General features: G+C 42.9%; 1 protein-coding gene across 1 annotated transcript in view; it reads right to left on the bottom strand.

Moving 5' to 3' along the window:
• SLC45A4 (solute carrier family 45 member 4) overlaps positions 1-22,496 on the bottom strand; it is a 104,579-nt gene that overhangs the window by 23,643 nt on the left and 58,440 nt on the right. The window contains exon 2 of the mRNA XM_084621017.1: positions 17,260-17,865. Within this exon, the coding sequence (XP_084477143.1) occupies positions 17,260-17,503 (244 nt within the window). The 5' untranslated portion in view covers positions 17,504-17,865. The remainder of the gene's footprint in view (positions 1-17,259; positions 17,866-22,496) is intronic.

Genomic DNA, 22,496 nt, shown 5'->3' with positions numbered 1-22,496 from the left:
CCCACTGTCCTGCTGGTAATAGCTTATCTAAAGTGATCATCAGGTGGGCCATTTCCAGCACAAAACCTGGATTTGTGCTGGAAATGGCCCACCTGATGATCACTTTAGATAAGCTATTACCAGCAGGACAGTGGGGTGGGAGGAGGTATTGGTTCATATTCTCTCTGTATATATAAAGTCTGCTGCAGTTTCCACGATATGCATCTGATGAAGTGAGCTGTAGCTCACGAAAGCTTATGCTCTAATAAATTGGTTAGTCTCTAAGGTGCCACAAGTACCCCTTTTCTTTTTGCGAATACAGACTAACACGGCTGTTACTCTGAAACGTGTCTTGGAGTGGGATCCCACAATTCTCCTACTCAAATCAAGTAGCCCCTGAGATTATGTACCAGCTGTGTTGCTCAGCAGGCCCAACTGAAAAAAATCTCTTTTGGGAACTGTGACCAGTAGGTGAACAGAATGAACCAAACCAGCCTTTTAAAACCAAGTACACTACACTTTCTATAGGAGGAACAAAGCAGAACAAAAGAAAAAAGTATTTTTTTTAAAAAGAGAGTCTACACACGTCTTTACCTAAAGTTTAGATAAGTCTAGCTTCTAGGCACCCCCACTTCTGAGAACTGGGGTTCAGTCTGCTCTCCAAGCAGTCCCTGTCTCTTCCCCCTTGTACTTCAAGGGCATCATTTTTAATCTATTCCAGAGATCTTAGACTAGAATCACCCCATCTTTTTTCCTAGCTTGAGGCAAAGAGTGACCTTAGAAGGATTAAAGGCGGAGCTGATTCTGCGTGGATTCAAACCCTATCAAACAGCCATTGCTACTGTAATATACATTTATGAGGATTTTATTGTGAATTGTCATCATGCTGCAGCAACAACCTCCTGTCTTTTCTAAAGGCTTTAGGACTGACGTTTGGGTTGTTTATAATAGGGATAAACACACTGCCATTGGCCCAATTATTTTCTGTCCCAGTTGTGCTATCGGGATGCTCTACTGACTAAAGTCCACCAAACAAAAAACTCATTCCTAAATTTATTTAATTTAAATTTTTTTTGGCTGATTTAGACATTCCAGATGCATCAATCCTTTTAGCTCACTATTCAATGTGGATTTTTTTTTTTAAAAAAAGAGGAAATTCTAAAATAATGTATACTAAGCTCCTAAAAAAAGAAGTACCTCTTTCTATGCCATTGCCTTTATTGCAGTTAACACCCCATATAGCCACATCAAGAGATGCACAAATCCTATTATTGCCTGTCCTATTATCTTAGACAAATGAACTGTGAGTTTTAGTTTGGATGCACGGTTTAATACTTAGACAATCGCTCCAGGAAAGTAGTACGGTACATTGGTTGTTAATTGAAATGTCATATGAATGGATGGCAATATACACTAATGGTGGTAAAAGCGCCATCATGTGTCGCATTTAAATTCAACAGATAAATAGCTTTTGTTTTGTCTGTCTTTTGCAAACAGTTCTCCCTCTCTAAAGCTACCAAGCATATTCAGCAACAGTCCCTTAGCTGCCTTCCTGCCCTTGGGAGGTAGAATCCATGTTAAAGCAAAGGAAGGAGGCTAATTAAAGAGGCAGAGTTCAAACTAAAAAAATTAATGTCTTGTAAGGCGGTTTTTTGGAAAGTTTGAAGGAGGATGTGACAGGCTATTAGAGAGCAACACTAAGCTAACTGAAATATATTCCAAGAATAGTCTTTCCGGAGAAGTTTAAATGGTTTAATAGTTTTTATAATAAATCACTACTTAATACAATCTAGAATATTAAAAGGAACTTCAACTACATATATTTTGAACCGAACGTTCTTTTAAAAAAACAACAAAACACACCAAAAACAAAACACACAACCAAAAAAACAAACAAACAAAAAAAACACCCACATTTCAGTAGTAGTACAATTTACTGGAAAAAAAGTCAATTTTCCCATTAACCGGTTTTTGGTGGTCAGTGGAGAAAGTTAAGCAATATTTTGTGTTAGTTAACGTGTATATTTCTTCACTAAGAGAACATCCATCTTGAAAGTAATCTTTTTGGCCCCATTCTGTCAATAATTAAGATCTACAATTTGGCAAAAGGCATAAATGTGGCAAAATGCCCAATTCTGCAACCCTTAAAGGAGTAATCCTTATATGCATGAGTCCCATCTTAGTCACTAAACCTACTCACCTAAGTAAGGAAATCAAGAGGGTAGCTAGTTTCCTAAACTTAGAAATGCATTAAAAAGTACTGCAGTTTTAAAAGTGTATTAAAACTCAGGACAGTCCTAGCCGAACTGGGGCTGTTAGCAGGTATGTTTATTGTACGCTATATGTCATTGAACAAATTTTTTTTGCATTGATGTTTTAAACTGAACAGTAGCAGGGCACATAATCTGAAATTAGAGAGATTGACAGTAATGTTACCATCTGTTCCTAATTTTTGAAAGTCAGTGTAAATCAAGCAAGCTATGCATACACTTCATACTGGGAAGGCCTCAACACTAAGCCATCTATTCTCTGCTTTGTGGCAACAGAATTGCAGAAAACTTTGTTCAAACTGTTTTTTACTAAGTGTGCTTATTCTGATAAGCAAAAAAGGAAAGAACAGCCAACACTTGGGAGAATAAACTGACTCTGCAACTGAACTTTAGTGACCAAAGAAATCTTAAATGTTCAGCTACTGGATGGAGTAAAAGAAAAATAAGTACTGCAGTAATCAAGACAACTAAATGGTCTACCGGACCTAGTACAGTTCTGTTATGTACTGAAGTTCAATGCAAAACAAAAGGAAATATGTATTTGAGACTCAGATTGAGGCACTTTAAATGTAGTATTCTTAAATTTTGTCTAATCTGCAGAGTGCAATAGAATTGTAATTATATTTTAGTCACACCATGAGACCTATGTAAGACACAGCAGGTATGCTTGTCATTACTATTGATTGCCCAAAAATGTCTGGCTATGCATGACTGCTATGCATGACTTTCCAAATGAGGAACTGCTATGCATAACTTTCCAAATGAGGAAACAAAACAGAGCGAACTCCACAATCTATCCAGTGCAGCTAACTTTTGCCCATCATAAACTCTCTGATATCTGAATAGCAAAGGCATTTTGTACTGTTCATCTTAAAGCCTAGAGCAGTGTTATAAACAGAACTAGAACGCTAACGTAACAAAAAATGGGGGAAACTTTTCTGCACCTCCAATTAGTTAAGTGGAAGTACAATTTTATATTGTATTACATTTTACTGGCTCAGAAAAGGCTCAAACTGAAAAACACAGGAGCCAGTTAAGGGACACAGAAGAGAACAGGGTAAAAGGATATGCAGGTGAAAGTAACCTTGACAATTCTTCTCTAAATGAGCTTTTAAACATTAAAACAAATGAATAGTGAGGATCTGGTGTTTTGAAACCAGCCATGCTGCTGGTTTCAGAAACTGGATCACTGGGTTGCAGTCCCCAACCATATCAATCATCTGCAAGAAGATAGCCCTCAGGGAGCCTGAGACCTGTTCATTAAAGTGACCCCAAACCAGTTTCTTCAAAACAAACATTGTTTAGGATTCCAAAAGGTACATATGAAGCAGAAGAAAGGATTAACGCAATAGAAGTTTATATGCAGGTGGTCGCACCTAAACTTTACCCTTTCCTTGCAAGTTTTGGTAAGCTCCGCTTAGCCCAGCTTCCTCCATCTCTGGGCTGCAACAGAGACCACCCTCCTGCAGTTCTCTGTCCCACATGTCCAACCAGCTGCTGCCCTCTCACCCCATCCCTGCAGGCAGGGGTTAAAGATTTAGTTGTTCTTTTGATATTTGGCTCTCGCCTTGGAAAAATAAGCCTGTTAAACTGGGTGGAGACAGGCAGGTAGGCATGTTCCAGTTAATAGCTCACTCATTGTTCTCTTAAAGACCCGTGGTATTGCTCCTGGAGATATCTTCTCTTTGTCAGTGTTTCCTTTCCCGTTTGCTTCTCCCTACCAGCCTCCTTTGTTTTAACTCCAAGCAGTGGAGCAGAATATTTCATGCAAACAAAAAAAAACAATCCCCCCAAACAGATCCTGGTATTTTTTCCACCTTCTAGTAACAAAGCATTACACAAAAGCTCACATGAGACACAGAGCAAATAGGTGCAACTCCAGAGTTCATCTGCAGCTTTCACGTGATAGGTGTGCACACTACTGTGACATTGCACTGTGACATGGGCAGCTCTCTGTCTGGGTGGGCCAGGACCCAGGATTGCGCCAAACATTTCCCTTTTCTTAGCTTCTGAAGCAAGGGAGGCCTAACAGGTGAGACTAGAAGTTAATAGTCTTCCTCTGGATAGAGTCTGGGGTCTCCATCTCTCTGTGCTGGACGCTGCTTGTGGCTGGTAATTGCACGAGCCAGTGACTGGCTTCTCTCCCTGCCCAGTGTTTTCAATGCCCCTTACCGCCTGAGAGCTAGGCATTTTTGATTGGCTCAGCCATGTGGCAGAGGCAAAACGGAGTTTTCTCCTCTACCCCGCAGAGATTAACCCAGAAGCTGTTCCTCTTTCTCCTGCTCCAAGCTCATACCCAGTAGCCAAACATCTCCCACAAACACACCATATCTGTCCAAGACCAATGCATATTTGGGCATGGGCATTACAGTTACCAACCTTGCAGGATTGTCCTGGAGTCTCCAGGAATTAAAGATGTCATGTAGTGAAACCTCCAGGAATATGTCCAACCAAACCTGGCAACCCTAAATTGGGCAGGCTGTCCAGGCCTGCAGTGAGTCTCCCTAGCATGTCTATGTCTACTTCTGAAAACTACACCTCTCTCTGACCCAGCCCCCACTGCTGGTCTAGGTTTCAAACACAGACTAGGCAAGCATTTTCCATTTCTCAGCCTCTACCTCTGTGCTGCTGGTTATGGGAGCTACAGTTCTGAAGTTCCCAAAATGGCTGAGGTGCTACATATGAGATTGGGTGGGGGATAAAAAGAAAAAAAAAAAAAGACTCTAGTAAGGAATTCTAAAGCCTGAACATATGGTTTCATACTACCACTGACAGAAGAACAGAAATCACCACCAAACAAAATGAAACTTGCTTGAAAGTCTTCCTCTTCATCCATAAAAGAGATGAAGAAACAGTGGTTGGGCAATAATTTTTCTTAAGTCAGCATAACTGCTAACTAATTGCATTTGGCATAGACTCATAGATATTAAAGGTCAGAAGGGACCATTAGGATCATCTAGTCTGACCTCCTGCACAACGTAGGCCACAGAATCTCACCCACCCACTCCTGCAATAAACCTCTCACCTATGTTTGAGTTATTGAAGTCCTCAAAGTTTAAAGACTTCAAGGTGCAGAGAATCTTCCAGCAAGTGACCCGTGCCCCATGCTTCAGAGGAAAGCGAAAAACCCCCAAGGCATAGAAGTGTGCCTGGAATAGACACGCTTTAGCTGTTCGCTCTTAAGATCTTGTGTCCAAGTAAAAGGTCATGTCATATACATGTCCTAGATCTTTCCAGGCTTCTTGTATAGCCCATGAGATTTAGCTCTCCAACTAGATTCTTCAACTCTCATTAGAGAGCAAGAGTGCATTCTCATGTGCAACTATACTGAAAAAATTAGAACAAGGGAAATAATTCATCTGTTTCCTGATTGAGATTTTCAAATCCATCTAGGAGATTCAGATAAGTTTCATTAATCACAGTGGAAAATATGCCTATACCCCTGCACTGCTTGAAATTCAGCCTCCATTTTAAAAATATTTTAAAAGATTAATTCGAGGCTCATACAGGCTTCAAGAACATGACGCCAGCTCAAGTCCTCATACTACCTTGAGCTGAATGTCTGGCTACTTATCGCTGGTGTCTCTGAAGCCCAGGCTCAAAGTTGTTTATGAAAAAGCAGCATTTTATGCCGCCTGTGCAGCTATTTTCCTGTAAGTGATGTGGTTATCCCACAGCTGTCAACCTAAAGGCTTCCAAAGGGAGTGGCACTAGCATTTTGCTTAGTATGAGGTAAAGTATGTGCTCTATTTCCTACAGGCACCTGTAGGATCAGAAATCCCATAGAATTATATTTTGTGACAAAGCTCTGTCCTTGTCTCCATGGGTCCCATGTTTCCTGGTGGATTTCGCTAGCCTCAGAGACTCCCTGTGACCCTGCATGTAGCCCTTCTCTCTCTAGAGGCAAGGGTCACAGCTTACTGAGCCATTTTCATCATAAGCCAGCAAGGCAGGCGAGGAAAAGCAACCCTCCCTCACACAGTCTCTGTTGTCTCCCAGTCTCAGTGATTAATTGGGAAGGGAGGGGGGAGCCCGGGCCTGCCCTCTACTCTGGGCTGCAGCCCAGGGACCCTAATAGTAGCAGCTATGGTAGCTGACTTTTTTGGAAATAGGACATGTACAATTCCCTGGGCCACTCCCCCACAACAGCCCCTACTCAATATCTCCTTCACCATTACCTCAGGGCCTCCTTCCTTACACCGGATATGGATTTGTATTACTTAGTTCCTCCAACAACATGGTTTCCTCCTACAGCTCCTGACACGCGCACCTCACTAACTAACTGGGAGGCTTTTAACTAGTTCCAGCCAGCCCTTGATTGGCTTCAGGCGTTCCAATCAACCTAGCTATCTCCACTGTTTTCTAGAAAGATCTTAATTGGCCCCATGTGTCTTGATTAACCTGAAGCAACTGCCATTTGGTTACCATGGTACCAGGGATTTGTTTAAACATACCTGTTCCTCACTACTTCACTATAGCCATGTGGCCTTGCCCTGTCACAATTTGCATACCACTTCAGGATCCTTGGATGAAAAGGTGCTTTCAGAGAGTTAATCTGATGCTTATAATGTTACATAGACCCCTCTCTAAGAAAATAAGACAAATCACAGATCATGTCCCAGGTACTGATTTTATGTCACAGTAAGTTATTTAATAATAAAAATTAGATTCACAGTACGAACACAACTAATTTGATCCTTGGCAGTATGCACAGCAACATCTATTAATTTTGAGACACCCCTCAGGGGCATAAATTACCAGTCGTCTATTTTTAAAAAAAAGAAAAGTGATGGGTGGGGATGTTTCAAGATGTTTTTAATATTTGCCTCAGGTGCACTGTTCACAGTATTATACGTTCACCACCTGAGACACGTATTAATGGAATAAAACATCATATTCTTTAGGGTCTTGGGCTATAGATAAAGTTATGGCTATATGCCTAAAATCTGTTTTAGAGGTTTTATTCAGTTAGTAGTAGTCTTTCCATTCTGGACTCCCTGCCCCACATAGTGGAAGAAATAGAGAAGGAAACTGAAGAGCTTAAATTTTTTTCCTTGAGTTTCAAATACAAATATTTTTTTCCCCTAGCTCCCAAATCTCTATTTTGCATGAAGAATTTTTACTCAGGACAATAATCAGAGCCTAATTCACCAGCTGTATTTGAAAAAAAAGGTAAGGAGCCCAGGTTACCATGAGCAACTTATAGACTGGGGAGGTGGGAAGCAGGCCATAGCCATAACTTGAAAACATCTTTCTGAAGTTTGTACACTTACTATCCAAAGCACACTAAAGGCAATAGAGAGATGCCCATTGATTTCAGTGGGCTTTGGCTTAGGCCTAAGAACTTCAAATGGCTCTTGGTTTTCCCTTCATCCTTCCTTATTACTTTGTCATTATCATTTTGATTGTTTCAAAATTAGATGTGGGACAGGGATGGTCTTTTCATGCACGACGACTGCACAACTTCTCCAACCACAAGCTTGTAATATTGCCCAACGCATCATTTTCATTTGAACAGTTTTGCCTGCACCTGGGCTATAAGATCTTTTGAGCAGGGATCACAGATCCTTAGGTTTGTGAAGTACCCAGCATGCTATTAGCACGTCTCATTGTGCCTAAGTTGACAAAGGCAGACCAGAGGACAAAAAGGTTATTCTACATGTAAATCAGTGAAAAGTGAAGTGCTTTCTTGATTCTACAGTATATGAGAAAATTTTCAGACAAAAATAACCCATTGTATTCTGCTTGAGTTGGTTCCACCTCTTTATTAGAGCCTATTAATTAGAATCAAAGTATTTGTTTCCTGAAATACTATTGCTTAGCATCACTGACTAAACATTATATTCAGAGGTAAGCCTGAAACAAAACGTGAATATTTAATGTGCAAATGGCGAAAGTTTACAATAAGTGGCCATTTATTCCCACATTACAATGTGATATCAGACATCCACTTGAATATGAAATGATACATAAAAAAGTTAGAGGTACTGTTGTACTAAAGCATGAATTTCAAAACATGAAATATATCAAAGACCCATTGGGCAGCATCACCTGAAATGGGTACCCCTTATTCATCACCTTAGAGAAGGAGGGATTAGAGTTTGTCTCTCTTTTAGGGAAACTTTCTTACATTTCTAAGTCACACAAAGGGTAGATGGGATAGTGTTAAAAATGTTCACTTGAACCTTAAGTAAGAGTTCACTTATTTCCCTTTTCTAAAAGAAAGAGTAATACATTTAATAATTTATGCTGCTTTAGAAAGAGGGAGAGTGGAACATTTCTGTTGCTGACAATCGGTTCTGTGCTTATTAACTATTCATAGAATACTCAATGGCATGGGGAAAAGCCTTTGAAATACAATAAAAGCTTAGTGAGTCACTTACCATATTAACTATAAAAACTGTTACAGTGACTATTATAAACTTCAAATTTTATAGACACTGCTGAAACACTATCACTCAATTGCAATGTTATAAACTTCACATTAAAAATATGATACATTAACAGTTACAAGATAGATTTCTTACACTGGAAGGCCTTAAGAATCTTCCTGATTTCATGGGCATACAAATTTTACCTTTTAAGAAAATGGTGAATAGATTTACATGAATTAACAAACCCAGCAAGCATTTGTCTGTTGGCCACATTATGCATACATTTTCCTATTTTCTAAGGATGTGAAAAGTGTTGGTAACAAAGGCCATGCATAAACAGTCTAACGAATTATCATTTTCTCTGGTATTATGAACCAAATCACTTTCTAGTTTAAAAAAAAAAAATCTAACTTAGTAAGTTTAGCAAAGCAGCATCAAAACTGCTCACCCGGTTTTGTTCTTTTCAAATCATTTCAGTGGTGTGGTAGACAGATCCACTGTAGGAACTGTTTTGACTGAAGGAAAATTTATACCATATAGGGTTAAATTTTAGAAGAGCGTTAATAATGAAACGACATCATTTGTCTGGACGGAGCATTTTGTCTGGACCAACTCATAGTTAGTATAGTTTGAAAATACTTGTGTACACACACACAAAATTCATGGAAATCCACCAACTGTGCATTTATTGCGATTTCTGCAGTCTTTTGAAGTGTGCTAAATTCAATGCTAGTTTAGTTAGTGCGGTCTAATATTCTCATATATGCAATGCTGCCACGTGCTACTTTGGGATAGCAGTTGAAGGACTACCAAACTGCCTCGGGGGGCCTCTGTGGCCAAACTATCTGTTGACCTTTGTGCCCACCAGGAGTCAAGCTGGTCGTCTCCCCACTGTAAAATCTGGCACAGTGCCAGGATCAGCCCATTTGCTCCTGGATTCCAATATAATGGCATTACAGTGATATTACTCCAAAAGCCTTTACAACTTGCCTTGAGCAGCTATTTGGCACCACGTTAAGACCCAAGATCTCCTTGCCATATGGACAGAAGCATCAGTGCAGCAAGCTCTTGGGGCCAGCCACCATGATAAAGGGGTGTTTGTGGACATCACTATTCAGATTCCCATGATGGGGGTCACAACTGGAATACTGCCCAGTAATGGATAAAGAAAAAACTGCTTAGGAGAACTTGCATTAAAGCCAGGGAACAATCCAGCTGTGGAAATGTAACCTGTAAATTTTCTGAGGCACTGACAGGTTTAAGCATTTATACCACCACCACCCCTAAGCAAGTTGGGGACCCTGGGCACTCTACACAAGGACAAGCAGCAAAAACCATCACAGGAGGAACATGGAGAGCAGTGAAACGCTTTTCCCAGAAAGCCAGAATTGCTTCAGAAACCAACTGGGTAGGAAGCCCGCCCAACTGCCAGCCAGACACTCAGGAGGCAGATCCTAGGCATGTAAGTATCTATCTTTACAGTTTATTATTTTACCATACTACCATTCTAACTTCTGCTCCGGATGCTCCAGGGCTGCAACCAGTTCTGGTTGATGTGAACTAGGACCCTTTGTCTCTAGCCCCTGCCTCCCTCAGCCCACACAGCATGATGCAGCCACAACCTATACTCCACCTCCCCTTGCGCAACATTTGAATAATTCAATCATTTAGTTTTGCAAAATTCAACAATTTAAGACCGTCATTATGAGGAAAAAAAGGTTGGTTAGTATTCTCAGTTGACACGAGGCGGACAAGGTACTAAGACTACAGCTCCCTGCTGAGGTATGTATGCCCTGATGTACACATTCACACAGGAAAAGTTTACCTTGGGATAAAGGTTGGGGGGGGGGGGAACCATCTTGGTGAATAACTTCACAGAGCATTCCGTCCACCCTTTGCCTTTTTGAATAAGGCTATTCTCTACCTCCTAGTCCCTCACCTCACTGTAATGCCATCAAGAGTCAGGAAAGCCTAAAGCAGGGGTCTCAAACTCAATTTACTTTTGGGCCAGTGCCAGACCTCAAATCCTCCCAGCGGACCAATAAGGTCACTGAAGATGGTGCTCAGAAAAGAAAACGTTTATATTGTATTTTTTATTTTGAATTTCTTAGAAATAATAAAAAGGTCATACAACTTGATACAATTCTTCGCCTGCCGGAGAGTTTTCAGTGTTTGCCAGACACCTGGCAATGCTTCAATTCTGTTAGTTTGTAGATGTTTGGCCTCAGTGACTGAGCAGTTGAACCCTTCAGGATTGCAGCGAGGTGGGCATCAGAGAGTGGTGTTCGGTATTTTGACTTGTTTATATTCATTGTGGAAAAAAGTGACACTGCCTCCATGGCTGACTCTGCCTGGCAACTAGTGATGATACCTCTGTCCCTCTGCCCCAGCCAATGGGAGCTGGGGTGTGTGTGCAGGGGCGGCACCTGCAGCAGATATTGCTGGCAGCATAGGTCTCTCCTCTGCGGGCCTCAGCGGGGAGGTTCTCAGGCCGCAGATGGCCTGCGGCCAGGACTTTGAGACCCCTGGCCTAAAGGAAACGGGGATTGCTATCCAGTTCACCTCCAGAAGCTCCTGCTAATCCCTCTAACATCACAGAAGTGCCTCCAAGGCACAGCATAGACTGCAGTGTTGAAGGGGGAACAATGCTATCCCTCTTCTCTCCCCTGCCCCCGCTCCTCCCCCCCAGCCTCCCAGGCATAACTGCAAACCCAAATGGAATAGACTGAACATCCAAAAATCCCCATCTAACCCTCCTCATGCACCCCACTTACCAACTGATGTTCCCCTCAAGAATGGGAAGAATCTCAGAGAGGGGTAAATACATATTTAAAAAAAAAGATTGACAAAAAACCACAAGTGATTCCTACTTCCCCAACCACAGCACTTGCAGCTGCCTGACCCTCAAGGACAGGGCCTTTATCAATGGCTGGCTAACCTGAGAGGGGAGAAATGAAAAACTGGAGATGAAGTGTTAGAACTCACTGCAAATGCTCCAAAAAACTGAAAAATAAGGGAGAGCTAGTTGTTTGAGATCAGAGAGGAAAGCTATCAAGAATGTGAGCGAGAGATGAAGTGGCCAGAGACCGCACTGTCATGGCAAGAGACACTGTAGTGAGAGACAGGGACATGCAGAGGCAACACATTGAGGCAATACAGAAGCAGAATGCTTTGCTACAGCATTTGCTGCTAGAGGATGTACATACAATTCAGTGTCCTCAACCAGGACATAGCCATGTTCTCCTGCCACTGGACACAGGGTACTAGGAACACTGGCATATGTTACCTGCTATGCCCCTACAGCAGTGTTTCCAAATACTATTCCCTTCTGGGCCAAGGTCAGGGCAGGGAGAACAATTGTACCTGGGAGCCCAGCTCTTTCAAGTCATCATCCGAGAGTGCTAAAGGAGTTGGCGGATGTGATTGCAGAGCCATTGGCCATTATCTTTGAAAACTCATGGTGATCGGGGGAGGTCCCGGATGTCTGGAAAAAGGCTAACGTAGTGCCCATCTTTAAAAATGGGAAGGAGGATCTGGAGAACTACAGCCCAGTCAGCCTCACCTCAGTCTCTGGAAAAATCATGGAGCAGGTCCTCAAGGAATCAATTCTGAAGCACTTAGAGGAGAGGAAAGTGATCAGGAACAGTCAGCATGGATTCACCAAGGGCAAGTCATGCCTGACTAATCTAATTGCCTTCTATGACGAGATAACTGGTTTTGTGGATGAGGGGAAAGCAGTGGATGTGTTATTCCTTGACTTTAGCAAAGCTTTTGATATAGTCTCCCAGAGTATTCTTGCCAGCAAGTTAAAGAAATATGGGCTGGATGGACTATAAGGTGGATAGAAAGCTGGCTAGTTCGTCAGGCTCAACGGGTAGTGATCAATAGCTCCATGTCTAGTTGGCAGCCGGTATCAAGTGGAGTGCCCCAAGGGTTGGTCCTGGGGTCGGTTTTGTTCAATATCTTCATTAATGATCTGGAGGATGGCGTGGACTGCACCCTCTCAAATTTGTAGATGACACTAAACTGAGAGGAGAGGCAGATACGCTGGAGGGTAGGGATAGGATACAGAGGGCCCTAGACAAATTGGAGGATTGGGCCAAAAGAAATCTGATGAGGTTCAATAAGGACAAGTGCAAAGTCCTGCACTTAGGATGGAAGACTCCCATGCACTGCTACAGACTAGGGACCGAATGGCTAGGCAGCAGTTCTGCAGAAAAGCACCTAGGGGTTACAGGGGACGAGAAGCTGGATAGGAGTCAACAGTGTGCCCTTGTTGCCAAGAAGGCGAACAGCATTTTGGGCTGTATAAGTAGGGGCATTGCTAGCAGATCGAGGGACTTGATTGTTCCCCTCTGTTCGATATTGGTGAGGCCTCATCTGTAGTACTGTGTCCAGTTTTGGGCCCCACACTACAAGAAGGATGTGGAAAAATTGGAAAGCGTCCAGGGGACTGTAACACATGACTTATGAGGAGAGGCTGAGGGAACTGGGATTGTTTAGTCTGCAGAAGAGAAGAATGAGGGGGGATTTGATAGCTCCTTTCAACTATCTGAAAGGGGGTTCCAAAGAGGATGGATCTAGACTGTTCTGTCATCTGCTACCACTGAGAACAAGGAGTAATGGTCTCAAGTTGTAGTGGGGGAGATTTGGGTTGGATATTAGGAAAAGCTTTTTCACTAGGAGGGTGGTGAAGCACTGGAATGCGTTACCTAGGGAGGTGGTGGAATCTCCTATCTTTGAGGTTTTAAAGGTCAGGCTTGACAAAACCCTGGCTGGGATGATTAGTTGGGGATTGGTCCTGCTTTGAGCAGGGGGTTGGACTAGATGACCTCCTGAGGTCCCTTCCAACCCTGATATTCTAGGATTATCTGACATCCCTGATAACTTTGAGCCCTGACATTACCCACAGGAAGACAGAAGAAGAAGAGGCAGCAGAGGAAACAGATGTACAGCTGTACATTTTCAGGCCTGAAATTCAATGTAACAGCAATACATATCCCTGACAGTACTAACCTGGCTCTTGCCATTTTCTAGTGGATACCTGGCTGGCTGCTCAAACTGCTGAGCAAGTCTCTGTACCTCAGCTTCCCACCCACTGGCAAGGCTCTCTCTCCCCCTTGCTCTCATATTATTGTGCAAAATACAACATGCAGGTATAATCTCAGGCTTTTTTCCCCCTGCAGCTTCCAACCTAACCCATTAACAGTGCCACCTTCCTTTCAGATAGCCAAACGCACACTCCGCTGTCATTCTACAACTAGTGATGTGACAGTTAAATAATTCCTTCCTTCCATCCAAGCAGTCTGTGAATGAAGCAGAGGATAAGCCAGGTCTCCTGGGATAATCTGAGCAATCTCCACACTGTTAAAGCCCATAGCGATCCTGGGGGCAAACGGTCCTTTATCCCTTAACGTAAATAGGCCTGAGTTCCAAAAGATCCTAGCATCATGGCCTTTCCAGACCATCCTCCATTTGTGTATGTTAATCTACCATGGGTAATCAACCAAATCATATAGCACCATGGAGAAATACCCCTTTGTTTAGAAGCCGACCTCGTGCAGGGGGCAGACTGTAGGCACATGGGTTCCATCAGTTGCCCCAGTGCAGTTTGGAACCCCATGTGTGCAAGCCATCAACAATCTCCTGAGCATTACCAAGCTTTATAACCGACTGCAGCAGTACCTTATGGACGTCAAGTGCCTGCATGACAATAGCCCCAGCAGTTGATCTCCCTTCTGCTGAATTAGTTGGCTATGGACTGGTATCATTTAGAGGTGGCTAGCTTCCAGATGGCAGCGGTGAGTGGGGCACTGTGCTGGTATGCTGCTATTGCAGCTCTGGAGCTACTTCAGCACAGATATCCAAAAAAGGTTGCTTTCACCACCGTGAAATTCTCTCACCACTTACTTGGTCATCCCAGGTGTATAGAACAATCCTTTCCCATCAACAGATGCTGGCTTCCCAAGCCCTGAAATGGCACCGCATGAAGCTGTTCCAGGAACAGCTTTGTTGTCGTCATTTTCTTCCTCATCCCCCTTCCTGTCACTGCTGGAGGAGCTGCTATGGCTATGCCATCTGCTTGGTGGTGCAGCAGGCAAAGTCCAAACTAAAGCTACTCAGCTTAAAGAGGTCAAATAAAGCCCAAGCAGCCTCTGTATATTTGTGGTTCCAAGCATAGCAATGCAGCCAACAATTAAAAAAACGTTACTAGCCTGCCCAGAAAAAGAGGAACCATGGGATGGAGAGAATGGAATCACAGATTTTTTTTTGGTTTGGCCTCAAGTCCCAGAATTCCACAGGTTTCTGCTATGCATCTGACAATGTTTGAAGAAAAAAACCCAGAGTATACAATGCACAGCAGTGACGCAAAGGATTGTGGAATACCTTCCCAGATAGCCATGCGCTTAGTATGCTGCATGTACATGATACAAATTGAAAGAGGGCAGAGCTGTCCTGTGTGCATGCTATTGGTATGGCTTCTGTATAGTGCAGCAAATAGCAAGTGTCAACTGAAGACAAGCTACACTCTACTCCTCCCCTGCCCATTTAGACAAGGCCATGGTTCTCCTTCAGCAACGATTGTTTACTTTTGATATAACAGTCACTCAGTTTCAGCATGTGCACATACCTTAATAGTTCAGTTGTATCTTTTAATCATAAAATGCTGAAATATATAAAGTTAATAACACATGAAAAAACACACTGAGTGTTACTGACTCACATCTTCTATTACTGTACAACCATTCAGCACTGTCAAGTTACCATATAGATTACCTGTTGGGGCAAGCCTAGGGGAAAAAAAATGGTTTGAAGTTGTGAGGAAGGGGGAATTAAACATCTAATAAATTCATGCAGGACTGGAAAAACAACAACAACTAATGTGCCAATATTTAAAGAGGGTATATTGTACGATCCACAAAATTATAGCCTCATTAACCACTGATTCCACAAACCAATCTTCAGGTTTCCAAATCACATAGGAAGGTCAAAGTAGGACTTGATCAAATGTGGCAGTGTCAGGTAATGAAGCAATACTGTTTTAAGCTGTATTTTAAAGCATATCGATATTACATACAAATAATTCACAGGCACCACTAAGCCTGCTCAAATTCTGTCCTCTTCCCATTCACCACTTGCTACAGCAAGGGATACTGAAGTGTTTATTAATCTAAAACACTTAATACCTGGCCTTCATCTTTGGTTAGAAAGTCTGGAGACTCATGTCTTTTAATGAGACCAGCAATTATTTGTGAAACTGGCACAAACACTTCCTTAATATGCAAGAAGCAGAACCGTCTACACTCATTTTAATCCTCATTTTATTTCTATTACACAATGCACTGTGGACTGCAGCAAGGATGGCCAAAGTTGCTCTGTCCATTAATGGACTTCTTGTTGGCCCTCTTGGCTGGTAACAGGAAATCCTACCGACCTCCTGTACCAACAACACTGACCTAATTAAGGGACCGAGTTGTTGGCAACTAAATTGCAATCTAGTTTTAAAACATGCTAATAGTTTAAATCAGCAACTTTATTTGAGCAAACAAAAACTGTTAGATGTTTAGTTAACATTAGCCATGGCATATTACTTCAGAGCTACACAACTTAATGACAGGTTTCAGAGTAGCAGCTGTGTTAGTCTGTATTTGCAAAAAGAAAAAGAGTACTTGTGGCACCTTAGAAGCTAACAAATTTATTTGAGCATAAGCTTTCGTGAGCTACAGCTCACTTCATCAGATGCATTCACAACTTAATGTTGACCATGGATCCATTCTATCTTCATTTTGAGATTTTTCAGACTCAAGCATAAAAAGTTAAAATATAGTTTAACATTCGGAATGACATACGATGTAAGTGAGAGGTTGAACTTGGTATAAGTACTCTCTCCTTTTCCTCATGTGCCAGTTGCCTATTGCATAATATGAGCAAGTTCTTGGCACAGTATTGCTTTGTATCTTTAAACATAAAAAAAAAGAAAGATACCAAGCAAGAGCTTCACTGAATTACAGGTAAGATAAAAGGTTCACTAGAAGCTCAATATAGAACATACAATATTATATAGCTCAATAGTTACTGTCAAAGCCAATCCACACAATAGTCTCAGCATTTTCTTGGGCAAAGTAACCTGATTAAATTTCCCAGTTCTTGTGTCAAGACTACTGAAAACAAGTTTGTACCTAAAGTCCACTGGACTCAATATTTGTCCAATACGTTAAAATGGATATCTGGATATAATCTGACACGATTTGTTCTTAGTGTATTTTTAAAAACTTTACACATTTGAAAATACATAGGTTTTATATATTTGTACTGACAACTTACAATATTAGCAAAAAATACTTGGTACTTTTCCCTCAAATCTCCTATAAGATTAACCCTAAGTTAACCCTAAGAAATAACAAGAAAAACAATTATACAAATGGTATATGCAAGTTCAAAGTGTTTAACATTTTGTTAAAGGTTACAATTAGTCAGTAGCAGAACCAAGAATGAAACTCAGATGTTCCAATTTACAGCCGATTGCTCTAGCTGTAACAAAACCACTTCTTCCTATGGCATTAACCAAAAAACATTAAGAACAAGCAATGGCTTTGTTTAAAACAGTAGATTAGACATGAAAAGAATGTACTTACCAATTTGCAACAATACCGGGGTTACCAATGCTGTCTCCATGGCATAACAGAATTCCCTGCCAAACATCACTGCGCCATGCATCACCCACAGGCGTATTGGTATCCGGTTTATGGATCCTTCGCTAATAGTCTCCTCCCTACTCTCATTCTCTTTGTTTGCTGGTTTCTGAAGATCTGTCACAGGTAGCTCTTGAACTTGCATAGATTCTGAGTCAGCATTCTGGGGAGCCATTTTCATTACCATAAAAATATATATTTATTATAACTCTATAAATAATACTATCATATCTAAGATGTCTTCTCTTTCCACTTCTGTTGTGTTCCTGATGCAAGTAATGCTTATATTCCTCTTGTACAGATAGGTACTTCACAACTTCTCAGGTAGGTATGAAACAAAGAACAGGAAGCTACTTAGTAGGAATTTCAACATATGGCTTGCTAGTTTACTGTGAATTAGAGTTAAAAATCCATAATTGCCATTCAGTTAATACCAGTTTCATAATTATTATTGACAAAGTGCCGAAGTTGTTATTCTTGCTACGCAGAGGTGGAAAGGCGACACAAAAAGGTGCTCCACTGTTAATCCCCATCGAGTGGCTGATTAATCTGCAACAAAAGTGAAGTGCAGACCATTAGATATCTAAGCAATAGGTGTCAAGATACCACCACCCTTTGGAATGTATACACTAAACAAACGTTTTCTTCACTATCAGCACCCCCGTCCAATATAGGGCCTTTTATCCCAAAGCACTTTAAAAACAGCTAACAAGCTTCACATCACACATCATTAAAATGCAGCTGCTGTTTAACGGCACTGAAACATTACTCTACAGTTTCGGGCATGAGTTGAAGGTTATTTAAGTTTGCTTAGATTACTTGCAGGAGAAAAATCTAAGTGTAATTACTATATTTAGGCTTTGGCCAGAATACTAGGTATAAGACTCAGTACACTAACTTCTCACTTAACGTCCTCCCACTTAACGTTGCTTCGAAGTTAAGTCGCTGCTCAATTAGAGAACATGCTTGTTTAAAGTTGTGCAATGCTCCCTAGGAGTGGGGAAGTGCCGTGTCTCCGCTCCTCCCCCACCTCCCAGAAAGTCCTAAGCGCTGCCAAACAGCTGTTTGGTGGCGCTTAGGACTTTCCGGAGGGTGTGTGTGTGGGGGGGAGGAGCGGGGATGAGGCATGCTCAGGAGAGGAGGTGGAATGTGGGTGAGGGTGGGAAGAGGTGGGCCTGGAGTGGAGTGGAGACGGGAAGAGGCGGGCCTGGAGCATCTCCCGGCAAAGTTGGCACCTGTTCTTCTCCGGGTAAGCTGCCACTGCTGCTGCAAAGGTGCTTTCTAGTGTCCTTGCCTGCAGCGGGCTGTGCCTGTATGGGGTAAATTAGGGGCACTTCCCAACCACAGTACCATACAGTACTGCACAGTATATAATGCCTTTTGTCTGCTCCAAAAAAATTTCCTTGGAACCTAACACTCCACATTTACATTCAATCTTATGGGAAAACTGGATTCGTTTTACAGTTTCACTAAAGTTGCATTTTTCAGGAACATAACTACGTTAAGTGAGGAGTTACTGTAATTCACAAGTTCTTTTGTCAAGTCAGCTTTAGGTTCCATTTAAGAGATGTCACAGCATACTCCAACACCACTCTCCAGGACACAGGTTCAATGCTGACAGATGGGACCACCACTTACTGACTCACCAAATACCACTTCCTGAAACACCTACAATGGCCCTCCCAGATCTCAATGGAAGAAAGTACTATGCTTTAAATATTTGAGATCCACAATTGTCATTTACACTAAGCACACAGTAATATCCATTATCCCACAGTTTCCTCCCCAAATCTCCATAATACTTCAAATACATGATCTATTGTACAGGTTAGTAGACGTTGACTTCCATGGTTTACTTAACAAATCTGAATACCCAAGAGTTTAAAAAAAAAAAAAAAAAAGAAAGTGGAGCATTCGGTTAGGAAAAACTTGATAGTCTTTCCTGTAACAAATTTAAGCAGAAATGTAAAAAAAGTCACTCAGCTGGGAAGAAACTTTTGAAGTTCAATATTTCAATATTGAACTTTGAATATGTCATGTCCCTAATGCTTACCTCTTCCCCCCATAACACCAAGACATTCAATCACAGCTCTGTCCTGGCACCATAGACCACGCTGCGCCCCAGAAGCTGCCAGCAGGTCCGGCTTCTAGGTGCGGGGGCTTCCTATGTGGCTCCATGTGCTGCCCTCACCCCAAGTACTGGCTCTGCACTCCCACTGGCCGGGAACTGTGGCCAATGGGAGCTGGGGGGCACGCGTGCCTGCAGGTGAGAGCAGCGCACCATTGCCTGCCACGCCTCTGCCTAGGACCTGAACCTGCTGGATGCTGCTGGGGCACAGCGTGGTCCACAGTGCCAGAACAGGCAGGAAGCCTGTCTTAGCCCCCCCGGCTGTGCCGCTGACTGGGAGCTGCCGCAAGCCAGCCTGTGCCCTTGCCCCCGCCCAGAGCCCCCTCCTGCACCCCAAACCCCTCAGCCCCAGCCCAGAGCCCCCTCCCACACCCCTGCCCTTGGGGCTCCAAGATGCTCCCCCTCACTGGGTTTCAAAGCCCAGGCTCCAGCCCAAGACCAGATGTCAACACTGCTCTTTTTAGCCCTGCAGCCCAAGCCCCATGAGTGCAAATCAATTGCTCTGGGTTCAGTCTCTGCACCATGGGTTTTTCTTTGCAGCAGAGACACACCTTTATAATATTCATGGAATTCTCTCTGAAGTAGAAGATATTTGGAAGGCATCTGAAGGAAGCCCAAGTGGTACTTAGTTTATCAGATTAGAATGTTTTTCCATGCATAGGGGCAGGATCAACATGCAAGTGGGAGAAGGATGAGGGTGGGGGCTGGTATCATTGGCAGAGTGAAAGGGATAAGGAGATGATGAGATCAGAGAGTTAGGCCAGGATCCATTTGAGCAAGACCCTGAAGGTGAGACTAAGATGATTAAACTTGATATGGATGGCAAGGGGGAGTCAGATTCAAAGAGTGGAGTGACAGGCTGTGATTGACAAGGGATCCTGGTTTTCTGTGATAATCCTGCTCCCCCCTCCAAAATTATCCAATAAACCCCCCCATAAAAATCCATGTTTTTCTGTGATTAAAATGAAATGCTGAACTTGAGTTTCCCTCGCACATGTGCTCTCTATATATCATCACTGGAACACAATGTTTTATTGAGATTGTTACAATTTTTAAGCAAGCTCAAAGCCTACCAGTGCCATCAATCATAGTAAAATAAAATTAATGGAATTGCAATTTGTATTTCTTACATATACCAAATACTTCTATGTATTGGGCTCAGGCTGTCAGCACTGGGTCAGTTAATATGGAGAGCTGGATGAAAAACACAGTATAATGCAGTTTATTTTTTCACAAAACATAAAAACTAAATGGTTTTCTGTTAAAATGTAAGTTCCATGTTTTTCCACAGCAAATAGATTTCTAGGATCTCTGTTGAACAAAGAAGAAAATGTTAACAGCTGCATTTTTCTTGTCTCTTTCCAGTATAATCTGTGTATCAGAGAAAGCAGTAACGATAATCAAGACAAGCGACCACGGCATGGTCAGGTTTTATCCACTGAGACAAGACAGGATGACTAAAAACCCAACACCACCTGCTTGATGGTTAAGGATTACAATGGGTTTCCCTCACTGCTGCAATTCAATTCCAAATGCAAATCTAGCACAAAAATACTATCTTGGAAGGGACTATCACATCTTCATAGTGAGGTCTTTTGCAAGACTTAAGTATAAACACAACTAGTTTATTTTAGAATAATCCTGCTTCCTCCTCTCCCCAAAAGTTATCTTTGCAGTGACATGAAGATTAATACAAGAATAAAGTTTGCCAGGACAAGAGGTTAATGCTCATTTACAGAGCCATGGGGGTTCTTCCTTACAAAGATTCCAGGTTATAACAGGTCACTGGTTTAGCGATCACTTGTTTCATTTTACTGGATCTGAAGGCTGTAGGGAGAGATTAATTCCTCTGAATCACGCTCTGCTCTTCTCCCCGCCCCATGGCATGTGGAAATCAGAAAACAGGAATACCAAGTACATTAATTTCTTGCCTTTGGGGCTAGCTAGGGTTGCCAACTTTCTAATCAAAACAAAACTGAATACCCTTGCCACACACCCTGCCCTGAGGCCCCGCCCTTCATGCCCTCCCTCCCTCCCCACTCGCTCTCCCCCACCGTCACTCACTTTTGGGCTGGGGCAGTGGATTGAGGTGCAGGAGGGAGTAAGGGCTCTGGCTGGGGCCAGCAATGAGGGATTCAGGGTGTGGCAGGGGGCGAGGGCTCCGGCTGGGAGTGTGGACTGGGTGCAGGAGGGGACTCAGGGCTGGGGCCAAGGGAATTGGGGTGTGGGCTCCAGTGAGGCCAGGGAAGAGGGGTTTGGGGTGCAGGAGGGGGTTCCGACCGAGGGCAGGGGTGTGGGAGGGGGTTCAGGGTGCGTGCTCTGGCCAGGCAGCACTTACCTCAGGCAGCTCCCAGTCAGCAGCACAGCGGGGCTAAGGCAGGCTCCCAGAAGTGGATGGCACAGCCAGCTCATAGGTGTGGGGGCCAAAGGACTCTGCACGCTGCCCGTGGTGGCAGGCACCATCCCACAGCTCCCACTGGCCGCGGTTTCTGGACAATGGGAGCTGCAGAGACAGCACTTGGGATGGGGGCTCCGCACGGAGGCTCCCTAGCCCCTGCGCCTAGGAGCCGGACATGCCGGACGCTTCTGGGAACTGTGGGGAACCAGGGCAGTCAGGGAGCCTGCCTTAAAAGTCCAGTTGGCAGGGCAAAGGGGTTAATAGCCTGGTCAGCGTTGCTGATGGGAGCCACCATAGTCCCTTTCTGACTGGGCATTCCCGTCAAAAACTGGATGCCTGGCAACTCTAGGGCCAGCAAACAATGGGGAAAGTCGCAAGTTTTCTAGAAACATCATAAAACTTAATAGCTGAGAAGAGTTACTATAGTGGTATCATTTCAGAAGTAATTATTTGAAAGACAGTGTTTGTGCCCATTTTTCAATACAGTAAAGCCTCAGTTACACAATCCACCACACACACACACACACACCCTTCTTCCCTTATTTGGGACCGGACGTATGCAATCAGGCAGCAGATACAAAAAAAAAAAAAAAGAAAATACAGTACTGTGTTTAATGTAAACTACTAAAAAAAAGGGAAAGTTTAAAAAAAGAT

Source organism: Lepidochelys olivacea, assembly GCF_965140295.1.
Source record: "Lepidochelys olivacea isolate rLepOli2 genome assembly, chromosome: 2".
Classification (NCBI taxonomy): domain Eukaryota; kingdom Metazoa; phylum Chordata; order Testudines; family Cheloniidae; genus Lepidochelys; species Lepidochelys olivacea.
Note: the sequence above shows the minus strand (reverse complement) of the source record. Positions and strands in the feature narration are given on the sequence as shown.